At 38.6% G+C, this 22,924-nt stretch overlaps 2 protein-coding genes across 2 annotated transcripts in view; both read right to left on the bottom strand.

Moving 5' to 3' along the window:
- LOC121854724 (uncharacterized protein DDB_G0290685-like) overlaps nt 1–10,244 on the bottom strand; it is a 15,320-nt gene extending 5,076 nt beyond the window's left edge. The window contains exon 1 of the mRNA XM_042349459.1: nt 10,240–10,244. Coding sequence (XP_042205393.1) covers nt 10,240–10,244 — 5 coding nt within the window. The remainder of the gene's footprint in view (nt 1–10,239) is intronic.
- Nucleotides 9,585–22,922, bottom strand: LOC121854722 (transcription initiation factor TFIID subunit 6-like). Its single transcript, XM_042349458.1, is given in 15 exon segments — nt 9,585–11,334; nt 11,566–11,699; nt 16,949–17,120; nt 17,123–17,144; nt 17,566–17,708; nt 18,317–18,419; nt 18,421–18,507; nt 19,585–19,681; nt 19,683–19,762; nt 20,157–20,286; nt 20,620–20,767; nt 21,295–21,387; nt 21,390–21,447; nt 22,345–22,431; nt 22,753–22,922. Coding segments are annotated over 15 exon segments (1,746 nt in total). The 5' UTR covers nt 22,900–22,922; the 3' UTR covers nt 9,585–11,089.
- Nucleotides 22,923–22,924: the final 2 nt, after the last annotated feature.

The raw sequence follows: 22,924 nt of genomic DNA, 5'->3' as shown, positions 1-22,924 counted from the left end.
TCCCCCTCCTGGTCCTTGTGTCCCCCTCCTTGGTCCTTTGCCTCCTGAGTCCTGTGTCCCCCTCCTTGGTCCTTGGCCTGCCTCCTTGGTCCTGTGTCCCCCTCTGGTCCTTTGTGTCCCCTCCTTGGTCCTTAGTGTCCCCTCCTGGGTCCTTTGTGTCCCTCTGGTCCTTTGTTTCCCTTCCCCTCCTGAGTCTTGTCCCTCCTGGGTCCTTTGTGTCCCCTCCTCAGGTCCCTTCCTTCCCCCTCTGAGTCCTTTGTGTCCCCTCTGGGTCTTTGCCTCCCCTCCTGGTCCTTTGTGTCCCCTCCTTGGTCCTTTGTCCCCCTCCTTGGTCCTTGGTCTCCCCCTTGGTCCTTGTGTCCCTCCTGAGTCCTTTGTTCCCTCCATCCCTGGGTCCTTTGTGTCCCCTCCTTGGTCCTTTGTGTCCCTTGTCCTTTGTCCCCCTCCTGGTCCTTTCCCTCCTGAGTCCTTTGTCCCCTCTGAGTCCTTTGTGTGCCCTCCTGGGTCCTTTGTGTCCCCCTCCTGGGTCCTTTGTCCTCCTGGGTCCTTTGTGTCCCCCCTCCTGAGTCCTTTGTTCCCTCCTGGTCTCCTTGTCTTGTCCTCCTTGAGTCCTTCCCCTCCTTAGTCCTTTGTGTCCCCCTCCTGGGTCCTTTGTGTCCCCTCCTGAGTCCTTTGTGTCCCCTCCTGGGTCTTTGTGTCCCCTCCTGGTCCTTTGTGTCCCCTCTGGAGTCCTTTGTGTCCCTCCTGGAGTCCTTTGTCCCCTCCTTAGTCCTTCGTCCCCATCCTGAGTCCTTTGTGTCCCTCCTGAGTCCTTTGTGTCCCCTCCTGAGTCCTTTGTCCCCCTCCTGAGTCCTTTGTGTCCCTCCTGAGTCCTTTGTGTCCCCCTCCTTGGTCCTTTGTGTCCCCCTCAGTCCCTTGTGTCCCCCCTCCTTAGTCTTCGTCCCCCTCGTTAGTCCTTTGTGTCCCCCTCCTTAGTCCTTTGTGTCCCCTCCTGAGTCCTTTGTGTCCCCCTCCTTAGTCCTTTGTGTCCCCTCCTTAGTCCTTCGTCCCCCTCCCTAGTCCTTTATGTCCCCCCCCGTAGTCTGTGTGTCCTCCTCCTTAGTCTTTTCTGTCACCCATAGCTCAATAAAGCTCACATGTCTCAGTCATAACAAGATACCAAATTATTCAGGGAAATTAAGAACCAAACATACTGTGAAGAGCTACAGAAAGATCTCTTGTCAGCTTCAGGAATAGTCAAAAGAATGGCTTTTAATTTAGATTCAATCTCACATAATGCAATAGGATGCACCTAGGTCATAACCAGTGGCATAGCGAGACCGAGTGTAGGACAACCCCGCCCCCCCAGGACAAAATCCCCCTTGGACAAAACCCCCTTAAACAAACCAAACCTAACCTCCTAACCCAGGGGTTGCCCGGACCCCAGCGAGACCATGTGCCACTGGGGCCAAGACTTCCGAGTGCCACCTCACCACAGCTACATCAAGGGCTTTTGCTTCTTATTCAACATTTAATTTCCTGGCCGTCAATTTCAAGAATCATTTTGGCCGTTTGTGGTTTTCACTGAGAGGTTTCCTTGATAAAATTATTAAGCATGATTTGCCTGGTTTAACATTCATATTTTCAGTTAATCTTTAATTTGTTGCTCAGTAACAGCTGATGATGATCATATGTATTTCCTGGATAATCTAAGGAGAATTCGTGCAGCTGCCAATCATCACTTAAAATTAAACACTCTATAGGATCACTGAAAATGCTGCTATGCACATTATCCTGCTTGCATATTTCTTAGCATTTTCAGTTCCAGTTATTCTTTGAAATAAATGCATAGTACAGTAATCATCTGGCACTAGTCTGCATGAAATATCAAAGTGACCCAGAGCACAAAGTGTTAAACCGGATAAGCAGGATTTTTCTTTTCTCTTGAGCTTTATGATATTGTGTGGGGTACGGGATGTTTTTCTCCTCCATCCTGTGTGAGTGGTCACTCCGGGGGTCACCATTTGTGGGGTACGAGATGTTGGTTCACACTCATGATGGGATGGAGAAAGGAAACTCACAATGTGCTCTCTGTATACATATTGTATTAGATGTACAGTGCAGCTCGGTGCTGGGAAGTGGCAGCGTGGTTACAAGCGTGATGTAGAGAGAGCTGGTTGGTGAGGATGCTCAGAGGAGGACCAGGTTGTGGGTCGCCATGGTTGCCGGCGGGAGCGAGGGCCGCCAGGCAGGAGGAGGAGGTGTTCCTTGCTGGTGGCTGTAGGTAGAAAGAGAGCGATGACGGCCAGGTGGGGTCTTATATAGCAGGGGTAGGCGTGGCTTAATAGTTGACCTCCGTCATGTAAGGCGGCGCTGGTTGACCTAGACACGAGGTGCGGCTGGATTCGTGGGTCGTCTCGTCAGTGACAAACGGCGTTTGTAGGGGAGGAATCCACATCCCCCTTCCCTCCAGGCGGTGTAGGAGACTTGTTGTCTGCAGGGTTGCATGGCACGTGAGGCAGAATGGCGAGGGCGTGGATGAGCCGGCCGCTAGGGGAGACAACTGTCTAGACACACGAGATATGTGGGAGAAGAGAGGGAGAAAAAGGGTGTGAGGGCGATGAATGTTGTGCTTCTGTCGCTGAAGGTGCAGCGTCCTCATGGTCACTGGCTGGGATGACTGGGTCAGGAGCGACGTCAGGAGGAGGTCTATGATAGGAGCAGGTTCTAACAGCAGCAGGGTCCACGACAGCAGCAGCGTGCAGGACAGTAGCAGGGAGTGCCTGAGGGAAAAAAACAGTGTGTGGGGGCGTCGAATGCTGTGCTTCCCTCTCGGCAGGTACAGAGTCCTCAGATGCGCCTGCTGGGGTCGGAAGGACGTGGTGCTTGGGGGCAGGAAGAGGAGCTGGTGTCTCTTAGAAGCAGTGCTGTTTAGGGTGTCTAACCTGCGGTTGTAGACAGTAGCTATAGAGCCGATGAGAGCTGCCTCTGTGTGGACCAGTCTTCCATGTTGCTTGAAGACTGGGAGAGTGATCGGTTTCTCCTCCATCCTGTGTTAGTGCAATCTCCGGGGTCACCATTTGTGGGGTATGGGATGTTTTTCTCCCCCATCCTGTGTGAGTGGTCACTCCGGGGACACCATTTGTGGGGTATTGGTTCACACTCAGGATGGGATGGAAAGAAACTCACAATGTGCTCTCTGTATACATATTGTATTGGATGTATACAGTGCAGCATGGTGCTGGGAAGTGGCAGTGTGGTTACAAGTGTGATGTAGAGAGAGCTGGTTGGTGAGGGTGCTCAGAGGAGGACAAGCTTGTGGGTCGCCATGGTCTCCGGCGGGAGCGAGGGCCGCCAGGCAGGAGCGGAGGAGAAGGCAGTGTTGCTTGCTGGTGGCTGTAGGTAGAAAGAGAGCGATGACGGCCAAGTGGGGTCTTATATATTGGAGTAGGCGTTTGTAATAGTTGACCTCTCGCCAAGTGACTGGTTGACCTAGACACGAGGTGCGGCTGGATTCGTGGGTCGTCGCGACAAACGGTGTTTGTAGGGAGAATCCACTACAATTTAACTACATTTTGGTTTACTTGATAATTTTTTGTTTGCATTTTTGACATGGTTACCCCTCACTGTTAGAAACTTAAGGGCTGAGTAAAACATGGAATGAAATGAACTGCCTATATTACAATTTGAAATGCATGTCCAGTACTCTACTGTACACAACACATTTGTCAACAGTCAAATTTGAAAACTAAAAATAATTATCCTTTAGAATTAGATAACAAAATACAGTGGTCCCTCGGTTAACGAACACTATTCGTTCCACAGTCATTCGTTAACCGAAAAATTTGTTAACCGAATCCATTACTGTATTTCAATGGGGTATTGGGTAATTGGTTCCAGCTCACAGAAAAGTACATACAAAGTAAAACCAAAAATGCATAAAGTCAGAAACACTCCTAAAATTCCCCTAAATTGCCCTTAACCAAAACCATTGTTTCAATGGGTTTTTGGAGTATTGGTTCCAGCTCACTGAAAATTTCCTAAATTCAACAAAAATTGTAGAAAAGTTCACTTACTTTGAGGTGTGTATGTAGAAGGCTCCTGGATCATGATGATGGGAATTAGAATGGGGGTGGAGGAGAAGGAAGAAGAGAAGGCATTGGGGTGGAAGAGAAGTCACCCCATGGGCCATTACCCATAAAATTTTAGCTCTCTTGGTGTAATTCAAGATTATTTTCTTTTAAATCAACACTGGCATTATATATTGTCAATATGTAAAATATATTTCAAAATGACCAATAATTTGGCAGAAACAAAAAGCGTTTAGTTGAAGAGAGTCTCAAGCAAGATGTTACCTCCAGTGAAAGAGAGAGACTAACGCCTGTTTGCTATGTTTAGAGGCTGGATGCCGCGCATTAAACTAGTCACTTTACCTTCATTATGTTCAATAATTGTTAAAATGACTAAAAAATTGAATATTAAACTTTTAAAATTATTGAATAGTATAAACTTCTTGATATTTACCTAAAATAATAAGAATTTAAGCCCTAGAACCGATTAATGTATTGGCGGACTGATACTAAAGCTGGTTGCCCGGTCAGTGCAAGCAAAAACATGTTGAGGTCGGTTTGTAGAAATTCGTTAACGAATTTTTTGTTCGTTAACCGAATTGAAGATCCATATGGAAGGCAGTTACGTTAACCGGGCGATTCTAGTTAAGGGGTCACTGTATATATATATATATATATATATATATATATATATATATATATATATATATACGTATATCTCTGCTATAAGCTCGGGGTGCATAAGACGCCCCAAATTTCCATTTAAAAGTAGTTTTGAGCTCTATTCGCTGTATAAGACAGTACCCCATGTGACCTTACCCACTGACTCAGTAGTCCTCTACCAACATCCTTGGTTTTTTAAATAGATCACTTCAGTAATGTCATCAATGTTACCGCTGGTGTGTGTAAACATAGTGGCGTACTGGGTCTGCTATTTACGTAACTGAACTAATGCGTAAAATTTCCATTTACTTGAAATGGATTTCGTTTTGTTTATTTATAATATACTGTAACATAAACACCTGCAAGTATTTTCTTTAATTTATTGCTTGCTTCACGAGCGATTTGGTGGGTGTTACTCGCTCGGTGGTGGGACTGTTCTGTTTACGTTTTTTTTAGTAAGTTCTTTTTGTTATATTTTTATAAAGTGTTATTTTATGTGATAAAATGTTCAATGGACTAAACTATAAAAATCATCTAAGCATCTTGAAAACATACATATCGACACCAAATCACCCAGATTGACCAACTACATCAATTTCTATAAGAAATCAACTTTTGAAGGTCAATATGGCGGTCATGAAATGGTCGCCATCTTGATTTTAAATGGCCAATCAGGCAGACGACTAGTAACCATTGAAATTACCATGCCAAATTTGGTGCTTGTCCACCATTTCATGATTCTCTTGAAAATGTTTAGCTGCACTAATGTCACCCTCCCATCTCAACTGACACTCGTATACTGAATATTGTATTTATACTCATGACTTTACAAAAAGTGTCACGTCTGGTTAAATAATCTTGTAGATATATACCAGTTGAATAAAGAAACTAAAACTGGAGATTGTAATTACAGTGAAGTTGACAACTCCATTTAAGTTGGGTTAGATGACAAATACAATCACCTATGCACTTTAGAGAGGTACCGTGCCAGGGCTAATATTATCCTGACTGAGGTTGATGACGTATTCGTGTCGGGCAGAAATCATCGATTCACAGCAGTCATCAACTCCAGTATAGGTGTTTAATGTAGGGTGACCAGGTGTGTGGTTGGTGTGTTGGATGGTGATGGGAAGAGGTAGTGTGTTGAGGGTGGTGTGGTTTGACTCACTCCACCCCCACCACTCACATCCTCTCTGTGCCCCTCTCATACAGCATCTCACAACCTACACAACCCCCCACCACTCACATCCTCCTGTACCGCCCCCACACTACTCATACAGCATCCTCACTACAACCCCACACCACTACATCCTCACAACTGTACCAAAAGCCCCACACACTCATACGCATCCTCTACCCCACTCACACATCCTCCTACAACCCCCCACCTCCATCCTCAAACTGTCGCCCCCCCAACCGCATCCTCTAACACTACACCCCCCCACCCTCACATCCTCTCTTCGACCACAGCCCCACTACTCATATCCTCCTCTACCACGCCCCCCACCCTCATCCTCACAATGACCACAAGTCCCCTACTCATGCATCCTTCTGCACAACCCCCACCCTCACATCCTCTGCTGAACAGCCCCCACCTACTCATCCGCATCCTCCTAACACTACCACTCTGCCCCCACACCCTTCAAATCCTCACACACCCAGCCCCCCACCACTCATCCTCCCTGAACCACAAGCCCCACACTACTCATACAGCATCCTCACTCTACACCCCCTACACCCTCACACTCCTCCACTACCACAATCCACACCATTACATCCTCATGTACCAGGCCCCACTCTCTTACAGCATCTCACAACACTACCCCCCCACACCATACACATCCTCAGCTTTCACAACCCCCACCACTCACACTCCCTACTACATAATAAATTAATTATTTCTAGTGTGGTCGACTTCACACAGACAGGCTATAAATGCGTCTTATCTCTTCCTTCCTTCCCCTACATCCCTCTGTTCTCAGAGGTCTTGTAAATAACTTTTTTTTTGTTTATTTCATTGTTTGTCTAATTTATCATGTTGTATCGTAATATTACTAAAAGTTTTGGGCGCTACCAATGGGAGATTCTACTGCCTGGGAAGATATTGAGCACAATGTACAGTATTGTCTAATGTAGACCCTCTTCCATATGGCATCACGAATTGTGACCAAGTCTTGGTTGCTGATTTATCTTTCTGTCTCATTTACACACAATTGCAGAGTTTCAATTGTTTTCTTCCTTGACAACTAACATACATACATATAATGTTTCTCACCTTTGATCTTTTTCATTTATTTATTGTTGGTTATTTAAAATAATGCAATTCACTTCAAGTATTGGCATCAAATTATACGGCTGGTGTACTAGTGACTCATAAGCGGCAGTTATTTAATTGGAACTAATGTTGGTGTGAGTAAATATTTCCATTACTTAAAATAGATTTGCCGTTTATTTGTTTATTTATTTATTTATAATATCTGTATATTAAACACACTGCAGTATTTTCTTTAATTTATACTTGTTTGGAGGCTAGCATTATAACTGGTAGGTGATCATTAGAAACTCGAATCATGACTCCATGAGTGATCGTTCATCATTTATATCTAAATTTACACTGTCGGTAGTTTCAAATTACTATTTACTGAATATTTTTGAAAAATTAATTTTTAATTAATTATTTATAGGAATAAGTATTATGATCAGTAATTCAGATATGCATTATGACCACCTAACACAAGGCAAAATAGCTCGGCGGTCTGTCAAGTCACTTTCTGGTAGGACTTTGTGAGTGGTTTACATGTTTCATCACCATTTGACCTATTTAGAGGTAAATTTTATACTTGGTGATTAAGCGACCCTAACTTTGGGCGATTTTTAATTTCAATTCGTCTTATAGAGTATATATATATATATATATATATATATATATATATATATATATATATATATATATATATATATATATATATATATATATATATATATATATATATATATATATATATATATATATATATATATATATATATATATATATATATATATATATATACACCTAGACCCGACTTATGACTGCTTCAACTTATGACCGTCGGGACTTCGACCGCATAAGATTTTTATTAAAAAAAAAAAAAAAAAAAAAATTTCTCCAAATGACACATGCATTTTCTATACCGAAACGTTTCCAGTTATGTAGTTCCATGTATAATTAGAAAATTATGGGGCCCCATGTGCATTCAGCTGACTACATTAAAGGTAAGTGCTCAGTCACACTGTAACCATTCCTATTATTTATTACTTTCACTGTACTGTATCCATTCCTCATTATTCATTTGAAAATAAATTAATAAAAATCTGCGTGTCGTAAGTCGTAGCAGTATATCAGGTCTAGCTGTATATATATATATATATATATATATATATATATATATATATATATATATATATATATATATATATATATATATATATATATATATATATTTATATATATATATATATATATCTATATATATATATATATATATATATATATATATATATATATATATATATATATATATATATATATATATACACATATACATATATATACACCTAGACCCCCGACGACTGCTTCAACTTACTCGCTACCGCAGATTTTTATTAAAAAAAAAAAAAAAAAAAAAAAATTTCTCCAAATGACACATGCATTTTCTATACCGAAACGTTTCAGTTATGTAGTTCCATGTATAATTAGAAAATTATGGGGCCCCATGTACATTCAGCTGACTACATTAAAGGTAAGTGCTCAGTCACACTGTAACCATTCCTTATTATTTATTACTTTCACTGTTCTGTATCCATTCCTCATTATTCATTTGAAAAATAAATTAATAAAAATCTGCAGTGATTAGTAAATTAAGTGGCAGTAAGTAGAATCAGGGTCTGGCTATTATATATATATATATATATATATATATATATATATATATATATATATATATATATATATATATATATATATATATATATATATATATATATATATATAATCATGCGAGATATGGACATATATCTTTGAATTCGAGACATCTGATCAGTGTGTGATTAATCTGGAGTACAAGTACTGTCCAAGATGAGGGCACAGTATTTTGCTGTTTGGTATCTCCATGATGAGATGTGATATCACTTGGCTGCCCAGGAGTTGTAGGAATTCATTTTGAAATGTGTTGAGCAATACCAGGCAGTAATAAAAAACCTGTGTTCGAGTGAATCCGCGTAAAACAAACCCATGTTAAGCGAGGGGGCATGTAGTTCTGAAGGTGACAGACTATGAATGACTTCAGTTTTGTTCAAAGAATTTTAATTGCTACTTCAATACATCCTTATCCAAACTCACTTATTTTTCAGTTAAATGTACTAAATGCTTTAGTATTTCATATACTGTATAGTAGAGTATTATAAACTGACCAACCCATTCTTTTGTTTTCTTCCCACAACCCACCCATATGCTTTCTGCCTTCATTGTCTTTCATCATCTCATTCTGAATGCCATTGTAAATGTTTTCTGCTATGATACTTCCTTTCCACACCAAAGCCCCAAATCTGGTTTACCCAGTTATTCACATAATCCAGCATCAGGTCCTTCCCTAAATCATTTTATGCTGTACACTCTGCTCATTCATGCACACTACCGGTACTTTTACTGTATCCATTACTCAGTCCACACCCATCTCCTGGATCTTTCCGTCTTCCTCCTACCATCACTCTCTAAACCACGCATTCTCTTTACCAATCTCTCTCTTTCCATGTTCTCAGCATAAATGCTTTTTATAACCAGTATGGGAATACAGCCATCTTTCTACACAGTAAGATAATAAAAGTAAAGAATTATTAATAATTATATTTATTTGGTTTTATCATAAATAGAGAAGACAGATGATTTTATTGTACTGTATTCATATACACTATAGAATTAAAAATAATTTGATAAATTAATGTTAACCTACATTCTATTCAATCATATGGCTTGCAATTTTAAAATTGCAAGTGTTTCTGCTTGACAACATTGCAACACAAATCTGTTGGGTGAATACATGAAAACAGTGAATGGTTAATGTGAGATCTACCTTATGATAAATTATTTTTTCTTGACTATGTCTATGCAACTCTGAGAACTCTGGGTTACAATTAAGAACAAATAAATATGAATACAATATTGAGTGAGGAAGCTGTTTTCCATAACACCCATACCCATATTAATTATCACTAACAGAACATTTTTATGTATACAGGTTTGGTCAAACAGAAATACTGTACAGTACTGTATAAATTCAATGAAGTAAATTAAAACTTTCTGCACTGTGTTATTTTTCTTGTGCAGTAAAGTATCTGTCAACCAAAGCATTTAGGATCAAAAGGCTTCAGTAAAATGTGAATACTACGTGTACAATGAATGTGTCCAAGTAAAGTTTGTAATAAACCATAATGCTTTTGTCAGTTTGATCATATATCAGTTTCTACAAATAACAATAAACTTGCTTACTTCATTGTCAATGTTATTAAGTTTACAAATAAGCTCTCAATGTGTCATCGTTCTCCTACAATCATCATATAATTTACTCCTCAAACAGACAAGTAGACTTCTCACTCACCACCACACACAGTCACTCGGCCAGTTGCTTAATTGTCCAATATATCTACATTTACTCTAATGTAGAATATGGAAAATTAAACAAAAGAAAGTTATTCTATATTCTTATATTTCACATTTATAATGATCAAATCTTTTGTGAAGTAGACTTTCTGTTGACAGATACTTCACTGTATGAATATATTTTGAGTACATTTCATATGGGGTTCCAGTGACTGTACACTCGCTCCAAATATTATTTTTACGATTTTGTGTAAAACAATATGAAACAACGGACGAAGGATTTTGACAACCCTAACGAGACAACAGGAATTGCGATGTTCTTTTTAAAATTCATTGGACCCCTCCGTAAAGATACTTTTTGGAGCGAGTGTATGGTACAAGTATATAAAAAAAGCACCAAATGAAGGATAAACTGTAAAAATGTTTAATAAATAATTCATGTACTGTAATGTTTTCTATGAATTTGTGCAATAATCTAGAATACTTTACAGTATCTATGAAATTTGAAGACAAGGGCTCCAGCACTCACTAGTCAATCTCATGTTAGCTCTTTAATAATAAAGCATATTTTTGCCGCCAAAACTTAATTAAAGGGGTGGTGACCCAGATGCAGAGTCACAAAATCCTAGTCTGATGTATGAAGGAGGTTCACATGAGTAAAAGGTTTATACAGTATGTTATGATGTGGATACAAAGACACTAATTGAAAAGAAGATCAAGAGATATGCACAGGCTGAGGTTAGGATGGCTCTAGTTCTTCTTTAATCTCAGTCTTGATGGAAACTTGGTTTGGTGCTGTTACAACAACATACTTAGTTGTTTGGTGTGCAGCAGTCTGTGGAGCAATGACATTTGTGCCCATAGTGGTCTGGGTTAGAGAACCAGCAGGTAAACTCCCAGGGTTAACTGTGACAGTAGTAAGTCCTGTGCTGCATGGACCGCCTGCATTGACAACTGCAGTTTTCATTACTCCACCCATGGTTTCTGTGGTTACACTCTGTATCAAAAACAAAATATGGAGCATATTGATATTACCTTTCCTAACACTATCTCAGACTAAAGAACAGGAAACAGAGACTTACTTAGGAAATTTAATTTGGGAAACACAATATAGTTAAGTTTCAAACTGTATTGCTGAGCTATCACACGTAGCTAAGGTGTTTCCTGAAAATCCTTTCCTATTCCTCGTTCAATACCATATATGTGAGAACTGACCTGACTTGGTGTAGGTGGCCGAGAAGTCATTATGATCACTTTCTGGCCAGGTTGCTGTTGTGCTATGCTTGAAGTGGCAGGTTTGTTTACCACTACAGTCCGAGGTCCCATGGTACTCATCCCTGGCATACCACCTGTCATAATATTATGCATCCATTATCAATTCTGTAATTCAGAAAGAAACCATTTTCCTAACTGGACTGGCAGACTTGTGTTATTCTGTCAGTCAAGTCTAAGGAATAAGAACTCAGAGAGGGTAGAAGGTTTAATTAGATCAGCCTTTTTTTTATGGGGATTAGCCCACCTGGGCACAGGTCACTGACCCACGTCGGGGCCTGGTGGATAAAAATATAATAACAATAATAATTAGTTCATAGTAAATAAAAATTTTAATAAAAAATAAAAATCATAATAATAATAACAAGACTGATAATAATAATAATACTAATAAAGAACCATAAAGAAATAAAAAAAAAGATCAATAGTGAGAAACAATACATAAATGTATGTTCTGTTCTCAGAGTAGGAGAAACAATTGAGACCCTGCAATTGTGTGTAAATGTGGCAGAAAATCAGAACAGCAACCTGGGACTTGGTCACAATTTTCGTGATGCCATATGGCAGCAGGGTCTACCATAAGACAACACATTATGCTTCCAATGTCTTACCAGGCGGTAGTACAACCCTGTTTGATAGCTGCCTACTACCTACAGTGGTAGAGTCTTGATACTTCACGAATTATAATAATTTAATTGATTTAAATAGAATTAATACCACACAATAACGCATAGAGGGTTGTGTCGGATTTTTTTTTAATTTATTACCTAACGGTAATTGTTTTATTAACTTGGCACCAAATTAACCTAAATAATTATGGGGAAATTGTATGATGATGTATTGATAAGGTTGGAGGTGCACCGAACCCTTTGGAACAAAGGAGGGGGCTCAGTCCACCATCCAACTACCCAAAAACAATTCACACTTAATTTTTGTATAGTTCTATACAGTATACAGTGATCCCTCGGTTAACGAATTACCTTCCATAAGAATCTTCAATTCGGTTAACGAATTCCTTACTAATTCTTCTCAACATGTTTTCGCTTGCTCACCAGCTGGAATATTAGTCCGCCAATACAGTGACCCCTCGGTTAACGAACTCAATCCATTCCAGAAGGTCGTTCGTTAACCGAAACCATTGTTTCAATGGGTTTTTGGGTAATTGGTTCCAGCTCACCGAAAATTTCCTAAATTCAACAAAAATGGTAGAAAAGTTCACTTACTTTGAGGTGTGTATGTAGAAGGCTCCTGGATGATGATGATGGGATTTAGAATGGGGGTGGAGGAAGGAAGAAGAAGGCATTGGGGTGGAAGAGAAGTCACCCCATGGCGCCATTCACCCATAAAATTTTAGCTCTCTTGGTGTAATTCAAGATTATTTTCTTTAAATCAACACTGCACTGCATTATATATTGTCAATATGTAAAATATATTTCAAAATGACCAATAATTTGCTTGGAAACACAGAAAAAAGCGTTTAGTTGAATAGAGTCTCAAGCAAGATGTTACCTCCAGTGAAAACAGAGAGACTAACGCCTGTTTGCTGTGTTAAGAGGCTGGATGCCGCGCATTAAACTAGTCACTTTACCTTCAATTATGTTCAATAATTGTTAAAATGACTAAAAAATTGAATATTAAACTTTTAAAATTATTGAATAGTATAAACTTCTTGATATTTACTAAAATAGTAAGGAATTTAAGCCCTAGAACCGATTAATGTATTGGCAGACTGATACTAAAGCTGGTTGCCTGGTCAGTGCAAGCGAAAACATGTTGAGGTCGGTTAAGTAAGAAATTCGTTAACCGAATTGAAGATCCTTATGGAAGGCAGTTCGTTAAACGAGGGGTCACTGTACGGTAATCGGTTCTAGGGCTTAAATTTGTTCCCATTTGAGTAAATATCAAGAAGGTTGTACTATTCAATAATTTTAACAATTATTGAACATAATTGAAGTACAGGAAACTAGTTTTTAGCACGCCAAACAGCCACTTGACTCACCTAGCAGGCGTCAGTTTGTGTCTGCTCAGTGGAGGTAACATCTTGCTTGAGACTCTCTTGAACATATACTATTTTTACGTTTTTACAGTACAATTATTGGTCATTCTGAAATTATTTTACATATTATAGTGCAGTGCAGAAATTTTATGGGTGAAATGGTGAAAACATGGGGTGATTTCTCTTCACCCCCTTCTCTTCTCCTTCTCCTCTACACTCTAATTCCAATCATCATCATCATCAACCAGGGCCTTCTGCATTTATTATTAGTTTGTATGTAATTTTCGGTGAGCTGGAACCAATCTTTGAAACAATGGTTGTTAGAATTTTCTGTTAACGAATGACTTTCTGGAACAATTGTGTTAGTTAACGAGGACCATATTGTATATATATATATATATATATATATATATATATATATATATATATATATATATATATATATATATATATATACTGACTTTACGACGGGGTTAGGACCCAAATCAGGTCGTAAGTCCGACAAAGATAAAAAAAAAAAAAAAAAAATTTTTTTTTTTAATAAAAATCTACAATGAAATACAGTACAGTAAAAGTAATGAATAATGATGAATGGATACAGTACAGTGAAAGTAGTAAATAATAAGGAATGGATACAGTGTGACTGAGCACTTAACCTTTAATGTAGTCAGCTGAATGCACATGGGCCCCATAATTTTCTAATTATACATGGAGACTACATTAACTGGAAACGTTTCGGTATAGAAAATGCGTGTGTCATTTGAAATTTTTTTTTTTCATCTATATCTGAGGCGGTCGCAAGTCCCGACGGTCGTAAGTCCACGTAGTAATAAGTCGGGGTCTAGGTGTATATATTTTTTCCTAAGTTATATTAGGGCAATGAAATATAATTTCCACAACTTTTATGGTCTGTTACGTAAATAAACACTGTGGCAGCCAACGTTAAGCTGCAAATTATGAAGATTTGACAGCTAAATTCAACAAAGAGGTAGTAATAAAGGCACCCGTAAGTTTAAGAACTCGGATTTGTGTTTGGTGAATTATTGCGAATCCACTGTACTGTATACCTTCCTGTAACTTGCTACTGGAAAGGATTTTATGTGATTGAAGCGAAGCTGCTGTTTAGAACAGGGATTTGGGTCATAACCACTTCAGTAGTGTGAATCCTGCCAGTCACCTGTTCAGTTACAAGCCACCAGAACAACAACCTGTGCATCAATGCCTGATGTTTAGTAATACACCCTTGGGAGGAGATAGAGTAAATGGGTTCCCCAATCCATTTTCAGTTATAAATCTTATAACTGTCCTGGGGGTCAATGTTACTAGAAGCCAGGAAGTTGAATTGGAGAGATAAAAAATAAAAAATCTAAATTCTAGAAAGGACATTTGGTGAATTGGATACCATGTCTTTAGTGATCGAGGGAGGAGTGGTGGCTGTAGAACATTCTCAGAGGTTACATTCTCAGTTTTCCATATAGGGTAGATAATTGGTGGCAGGAACTATAAAATGAGATTTGGTTGTAGACTATTGACTGAGGATGTACAATACTATAGTTAAGGATCAAAGTTTACATTTTTGTATCATGGGGAGCAGTGTAGGTTGTTTGGGTTATCTGTGTACAGTAGTGGTAAACTGTTGTTCCTTTATACTATCCTGTCTTTGTGGAAGACGATGGGGCTAATATACGATTGGTGACGGTCAGCGGTTTGGTTATTATGGTGTGTTTTCACAGTTTTGTATGCTGGTTACTTTCACTTCCATTCATTTTCTTGGGCAAATGCTTAGTTTTCTAGATACAGGAGAGTAAAGATATAGGTTAGGTTTTCTTATATTTGGTTAGGTAAGCACATGATTTCAGCCATTTTTATATTTTTTCACAACATAATGCAGTATCCTCTAATAAAATATTTGAAAAATGGGTATTTTTAAACCAATTCTTAATGAATAACAATGGACGGTCATTATCCAAATAATTACAAATGATATTGCAAGAGCGGTTGATTTGTTGAGGTGTTGTGCTTGAGCATAGTGTCTCTTATACAGAGTTGTCCTAAGTCCGTCTATTTGTATTGGAAAAAAGTCATTCAGGACGAAAATGAAATAATAAACGTAATCATATGTATATTTATTAATGAGCTTAGGTCTGAAATTCAACATGAACACTATCAGTGTCTGCAAATCTTTTTCTTGGCAAAAGCTATGGTATCAGGGTTAGTTTATCTTGATAAGCTTCAGCTTATTTCTAGAGCCTCACCTTCATTCTGATGGCATTCTCAACACTGCTCTTTCAGCAAGATGGAGCTCCCTATCACTATGCAACCATTGTTTGGACTTACCTTGATGAGCTCTTGCCAAATCACTAGACTGGATGAGGTGGAAGCAGACACTATTAGATTGAACTTTGGATGGAAGAATAACCAAATGCTATGGCTTTTTCTTCTTACCTACCTTATTGTACCGCTGTGAACAAAAGTTCATCTCCCTCAGGGTGAGACCAAGTCACAGGAATGAGTCTCCGAACTGACTTACCCTGACTGTAGTCTGGTATAGGTGCGCTGTTTTATCTTATCCCGGACCAATACTGCTTTAGATTGGGAAGGAGTGAACCTTTGTTTGTGAAGGATATTTTGTTCAAGTACCTGTAGTAGCAAACTACTACTTGATATTAAGTTGATTTTTTTTTCATTGGGACCCACCCACAGCAGAATATGTGGTCCTTCACTATAAACTTTACTAAGAAACACTCCTTCAAAAGAAACATCCCTTATATTTCTGTTTACCTCACTGTACATTCTTTACTTAATTTTGCCACTATTTTTCAATGTCATCTGTAATCTTATTTATTTGTGTCAATTATCATTTACACTCATTTAAGGTCTTACAGTTTGCTGGGGGATGACTAGTTATTATAATGTTTGGGGAGGAACTTAACGTGTCCTCTTGATCAACACAAAAGACATTTAAATATAAAACGGACAGATAATACAAACTTAAGGTGTGAATATGGAGATCACACAACTGAGTTTGTGTTAATGTAAAAGCCCTCGCTCATATTTCATTGACACCGTAACAAGATGATAATTTTATTTTTATAAGTGTCAAAACACACACTCCCTCAACTCCTTACTTACACCAAGCTCTAATAACTCTATGTAACATATATTGTTGCCATTACACATGCATATAACAGGTTGGCCATGCAGTAAGGAGAGGCTTAAGGATTAATTAGAAAACAAAGTTACTACACATCTAAGGAGGCACAGAGGGTGACTACAGAACTAGCTATAAAATTAATTAACTTCAAAATCTGACAAAAGATTAGTTCTGACCTTGTTGTATAATGCGTGTTGTGGTAGGTGTGATGGCTCTGATGGGTGCAGTGAGTGGTGGCAGTGGGAGGTGGAGCCTGCCGTGCCTTGACTACAGCCACCTGCAACTGTGGACCCAGATAGCCATACTCAGCTTTATAATCTGCCACAGTATCTGGAGGGTTGCGCAGTGTTTGGGGACTGGTGCAACAGTTTTCTGTGGATGATAATATCTTCGCTATGTTCTAAAGCTTCACATGATTTGAAATAAATGAAAATAAACGTACTGTAGATCAGATCGTGGAAGGAATGTTCATATTACACCCACATGTCATGCCTACAGTATAATAAAATGTGAGTTAAAATGCCAATGCACTTTATCACTGTTGTGTTCAAATTTCCACTTCCTAGACTAATGGAGCAATCATGGAATACCATCTTTCAAAACTCACATCCTAGGGGCATGTGCTTTGTGTGGCACCGAGTGATGGGAGGGGGGAGGTGTACAAAAATGTGCTAATATCTGTAAATACCGCGTGTTCACATAAAATTGTAGTTGTCGGTAATATGGTGTAACATCACATTCAGTATCACGAATAAAATTAAAAAAAAAGTACAATACAGTACTATGAGCTTACCAGCAACAGGCCCTTGATGTGGGAAGCGGCATTCTTGTCGTCTGCATTCATTCCTTCCATGCACTGCTCGATCTTGTCACTTAGAGCCTTTAATTTTGGCAAAACAAACACCTTAGTAACTTCAGGACCAAGTTCCGACAAACCTGTCATAAAAGAGATTTTTTAATGTGTGGAAGAGTAATGGAGGTACACATGAAACTGTACCTACTGAAGGTCAATACAGCTGATATGGGTCTCGCTCAACCTTTGTGGTTCTCGAGCAAGATCATTACCTTGACCCAACCATTCTCCTCAAAGACCCTCCAGAGTCATTTTAAGCAGTTACTGGATCATTCAGATGATCATGAATTTCTAAGCTTTGACCTCCTGGTTCAATTTAGTTCCTGATACTCATGTGTTGTCTCAACCTAAATTTGACAAGTAACAAGTGCTGATGTTTATTTGGGAACATCCTGCCAAAAGAGGTGGTGGACCCCAACTTTTGATAAATAAGGCATATAAATGGCAGATTTGGATAGTACAGGTATAAGTGAGTAAGTTCCTGGTGAATAGAGTACCACCACAGATGAAACTTAAAATATATATATTCAGGTATAGTTTTATAACACAGTAATTTTATAAAAGACAAAGGTCTCAATCTGTTAATATTTTGTGAGATGCTCTCGGTTGATTCACTCCAGGTGTGTGCGCATTGAATAGGGGTTTCATAATAATTACTGTATACTGTACAAATAAAAAATGGCTGACCCACCTGCAACAGCACCATAGACAGATGACAATGGTGTTCTGTCTGTGTTTAGGCATCTTGAAAAGACTCTTGTGATGCGTGTCTGCAGGCCATTTGTTGTGGTGTTTATAATTTTTGCAAATTTGTGAGATGAGACGGGCAGCAAAATCTCTCAGTGCCCAGTGGTTGTCCATGTCGGGCCTTCTGATTGACGACTTCGATGCATGTGTCACCAGGGAACAAGTTCATGCATCTGTAATGGTGGTGATAATCATGAAAAAAAAACCTTTAGAGACTGTGTATACCCACCTCTCGTTTTACGTTCTTGGAACCACCGTTTAATTAAAAAACGCGTAAATTAAACATAATTTTCCCATAAGAATACATGTAAATGGTGCAGGTTAGGGGAACCATCATATACACACAGAGGCGAACAGTGCTCTCCATAAAACAACACGCGGCCAACCTCCGACACTCACTCTCCTCTCTGAAGGCGTGCGCTAATTTCCGTCCATTGCGATTGTTTTTGTGCCTTTTCAGCTTCAGGCCCCAGAGGAGGCAGATGGACGCTTTCGAACATGCTCAATGGGGAAAACAGCGTTTAACACTAAAAAGTCTGTGATACACACAATGCAAATGAGCACAGAGAAAAATAGTGCTGGTGTGAACTGAAAGCGATACATGGGAAGCCTGGGCGTTGTCACAGTTGTTGTACAGAATAGTTCATTATCATTATCTTCATCATTAGTTCGTAATCTTTATTATTACATTAAAATAATAATTATTATGTATTAATAATATTAAAATCGTTCATGTTGATATGAGCTAATTTTTAGTATAATAACTTAAAACATCACCAGGCATAACTCTAGCTCTAAACAGCGCGAAAATTTAAACTGTCTTGGTCGCGTTATTTTAAAAATAGGTGCGCGTAAATTAAATTAGCTGGGTATTTATTGAACAATCGTGTTATTCCAAAAATGCTTAAATCAAACACGCGTAAAATACGAGTTACCTGTAATGCTACAATTAATTATGAAGATAACATTTCTAATTCCTGACAAAAAATTATCATAATATATTCAGTATATTCTATCACTGCCTTATTTCTATTCCATGGAAATAAGCCCTGCTTACCCAAAGGCAGATACTACAAATGTCAGTCATAATTGCACCTACAGTGTGTATCCTTGAGGCTAAAGAAATTCACAAATGGAAGACAAGACTTGAATCCCAAACCATGAAAGTTAAAGGCATTAAGTACAGTGAAACCAATGAAAAATTCAGCTTACATATTTTTCCAGGTACAGTGTTTGATTATCAAGGAGAGCCTTTGCCATTCTCATTAAGTAAATAAGAAGTGCCAAATTCTTCTGAACGACGAGTATCAATGCCTTCAGCAATGAAGGTGCAGAGTCGAGGTACCATTTGGTGGAGACCAGGGTCGAATGCCAAACTGTGAAGGGCTTCCTGAAATGAATAATACATGCTATGAACAAGTCCTAAAACTATATCTTCCCTACATTTTTTTTAATCGTTTCAAGCCTTTCCACTTAATGAAGTGTGATCAGAAACAAAAACAAATATTCAGATATGTTGTTCCATCATTCTTGTTGTTACTCCACCCTGTTACTATAATAGATGTATTCTTGTAAAAAAAACCCTTAAAACTAATTTGCCCTTCACTTCACATAGACAAAATTACCCAGGCACAGCACAACCTTCCAAAGCAAAAAAAAGCCCACTCCATTTCATGCTCTTTGCTCTCTTGGACAGTGCTGCTTCCTGGATGTCAACTCTACTTTTAGTGCATACTACCCACAAGAGTTACTGCAGTATGTAATAAAGCAAGAAATTTCCTCACCCCTCTTTTAGGTTCATCTGATCCGACACAAGCTTCCGTGATCTCCTTGTAATATAGTTGCTGTTCTGCTGAAAGTTCATGAGTAGCCAACTGTTTCACCTTCACAGTCTCGATACTCTTCATGCCACGTCTGAGAAGAAAGAACAAGTTAGCTGGAATCATGATGTGAAAATAATGAGGGAACAGCTTATTCACTAACAACTCTCTTTGGATATATCCCACAAAATATGCGTCAAACTAACCAACTTTGAGGTCTAGATCCATGCTTGTATCAGCTTACTACTGTTATGTAAGTAGGCCTAGGCATCCAAAACTGACATGTAATTGGCCCCAAGGTTTTTTAATAGAAGACCATGACCTGTACTGTATGAGCTCAACAAAAGAAGGTGCATCATAATAACATAAGAGAATATTTTCAGCAATTTTCTATTAAAAGAAAAGGAAATTCAAATCTTATCCTTACCCATGGATGTGCTTTTGATCCTTGTTGTCTTGCTGTGCCAGGAGCTTGGCTGCTGGGTCCACTGAGTCTTTCTTCTGAATGGCTTTGGTGATTGGTGGAGGGTTTTCTGGGATGGTTGGTTGAACCCCATCAATGGCTAACCAATGGGCTGAAAAATTAATAAAAAAAATACAATAAAAGTTTAATGACACAACATACACTCAATAGTCAAACCAATAAAACTTAACTGTAGTATATCATAAATTCAGTGGCACTCACTTATTATCCTCTTGCTTAATGATACAACTCATTTCATAATACAAATGTCTGAAAACTTTTCTCAAATGGCAACAGAACCTCCTTTCTGCCTAACTTTAAATCGTTTTCCTTAATGGCACAACTGGCTTATAATCATGTGGTGATCTCGGGCAGCATGATCCCGAGAGGAAATTTTAAGTGCCGTGTACTGACCAATTTTGTTTTGAGTGTGCTACAACTGACACAAAGGCTCTGTCATGGAAAGGCAAGCTACTGTGAGCCAAGTTCAACAAAAATAAGTACTGTACAACAAGGTGATCTGGCTCAAGCATAAGAAAATGTTTCCCTAATTATAACTCGAGTAAATTAAATATTAATCCACAGCAGAATTTGTAAACAGTATATACAGGTATACCAAATCTATGAGATGACAAGTACGTTTTATGGTCGTTTGCAAGGGTAGTCGAGGCGTCTGTGATGATACCACTTCATTGATTTCAATTTCTTTGTCCTCTAAAAAGTGTAGCTCAGCCCACCTCCAGATGCAAACCGGAAGGGGATGTGTTCCACAGACTGTAGGCCATACAGAGGCTGCAAAGAACACAGGAAAGGTAATCATGAAATTGTATCTTTTATTTATCAGTTGTACATAACTATTCACCGGCACTAAAATTTCCATCTTGTACTTTTCATCCAGCTAATTTATCAAGTCTTCTCTCCATGTACTTTTGTGCCGAAAAATTCAATTATTCACGCTAACACCATATCTTGTCACATGCCTACAGTCACACCATCTGTCTTGCTATACAGTTCAGTATATATAAAACTAACTAGAGAAAAAATTTAAGTATTTATACTGAGCATCTTCCAAAAATGAAAAATGTTTTCTCTTATATCAGAGCTCCTTGAATTATGCAGTACAACAGAGCACTGTGAAAAAGGCTTTTCATTTTTACATAACCTATTCAAAATTGACATGCCCTATGGAACAGTCTGCCTTTAGAAAATTAGTTATTTCTTCCTGACTGTCACCCTACAGTAGCCCTAAAAAGTGTGTCATTAGTTACCATCAAAGGCTGAGGAGTGTTTTAATGTAATCATATGGTTTTTACAGCAATTCAAAATCTATACAGTATTGGTACATTATAACTGGGATGATTAACCACACCACATAAACTACTGGTACTGAATGCAGTACAAGCTGTACTATAATTTCAAAGCAAATGTAGAATTTTAAAGGTACAATATAATTCTTAATAAAAAACTATTGTATAACGTTGGTGATAAACTATGATTATTAATGTTCTACATCAATTCAGTGGGAAATTATGATCTGGGTAAGAAAACTAAATCGGATTTTATGATTTTGTTGAGGGAAATATAAGTCTAACGGAATGTAAAACCATGACATCAAGAAGCTATCAAGAGAGGTACTGAACTATTAGGAAAAATATTTACCAAAATACATAAGATACTTGACAAACTTACTTCAATATTTTTCATCTTCAATACGTGGTCAAAATCAGCAGTACAGAACCGCTTCCGCTTCCCATGGTGCATGTACTTCATCCCATCCTGCAACAGTGGTTATGCCCATGTCAAAAGTTATTAGAAAATTTATAACTCCTACATAGAATACATTTACCGTACGTTCTATAGTGAAATTTCAAGCAATAAGTAGTTAAGGCATGAAGGGTGTTGGTCAGTACACTGTCCTATACAATTACTAAGATATTTTTTGATAAGGCTTTCTGTTGGTTGAAATCCACTTGCTGTTAACTTGGCTAGATTACGGACATTTATTTAGTAAAACCGTCATATAAATTAATCCAGGTTCATCATGGACTAACACTGAAGGCCAACAAACTGCGAGCCAGATAAAGGGCGGGTTATTACCTGTATTAAAACCTTTAACCTGAAGGTGGCATCTTCTGAAAGTTCCTTGGCAACATCATCACCTATCCCATTGATGCCTATGCTTTCTGCGACCACTTTAATTGAATCTGCTGGAAAAGACGGTGGGACCTGACTCTCCTCTGACATCTCCCGAGCTTGGGTTTGTTGACGC

Source organism: Homarus americanus, unplaced genomic scaffold, assembly GCF_018991925.1.
Source record: "Homarus americanus isolate GMGI-L3 unplaced genomic scaffold, GMGI_Hamer_2.0 scaffold53233, whole genome shotgun sequence".
Taxonomy (NCBI): domain Eukaryota; kingdom Metazoa; phylum Arthropoda; class Malacostraca; order Decapoda; family Nephropidae; genus Homarus; species Homarus americanus.
This window is presented reverse-complemented; position numbering and strand designations above follow the sequence as displayed.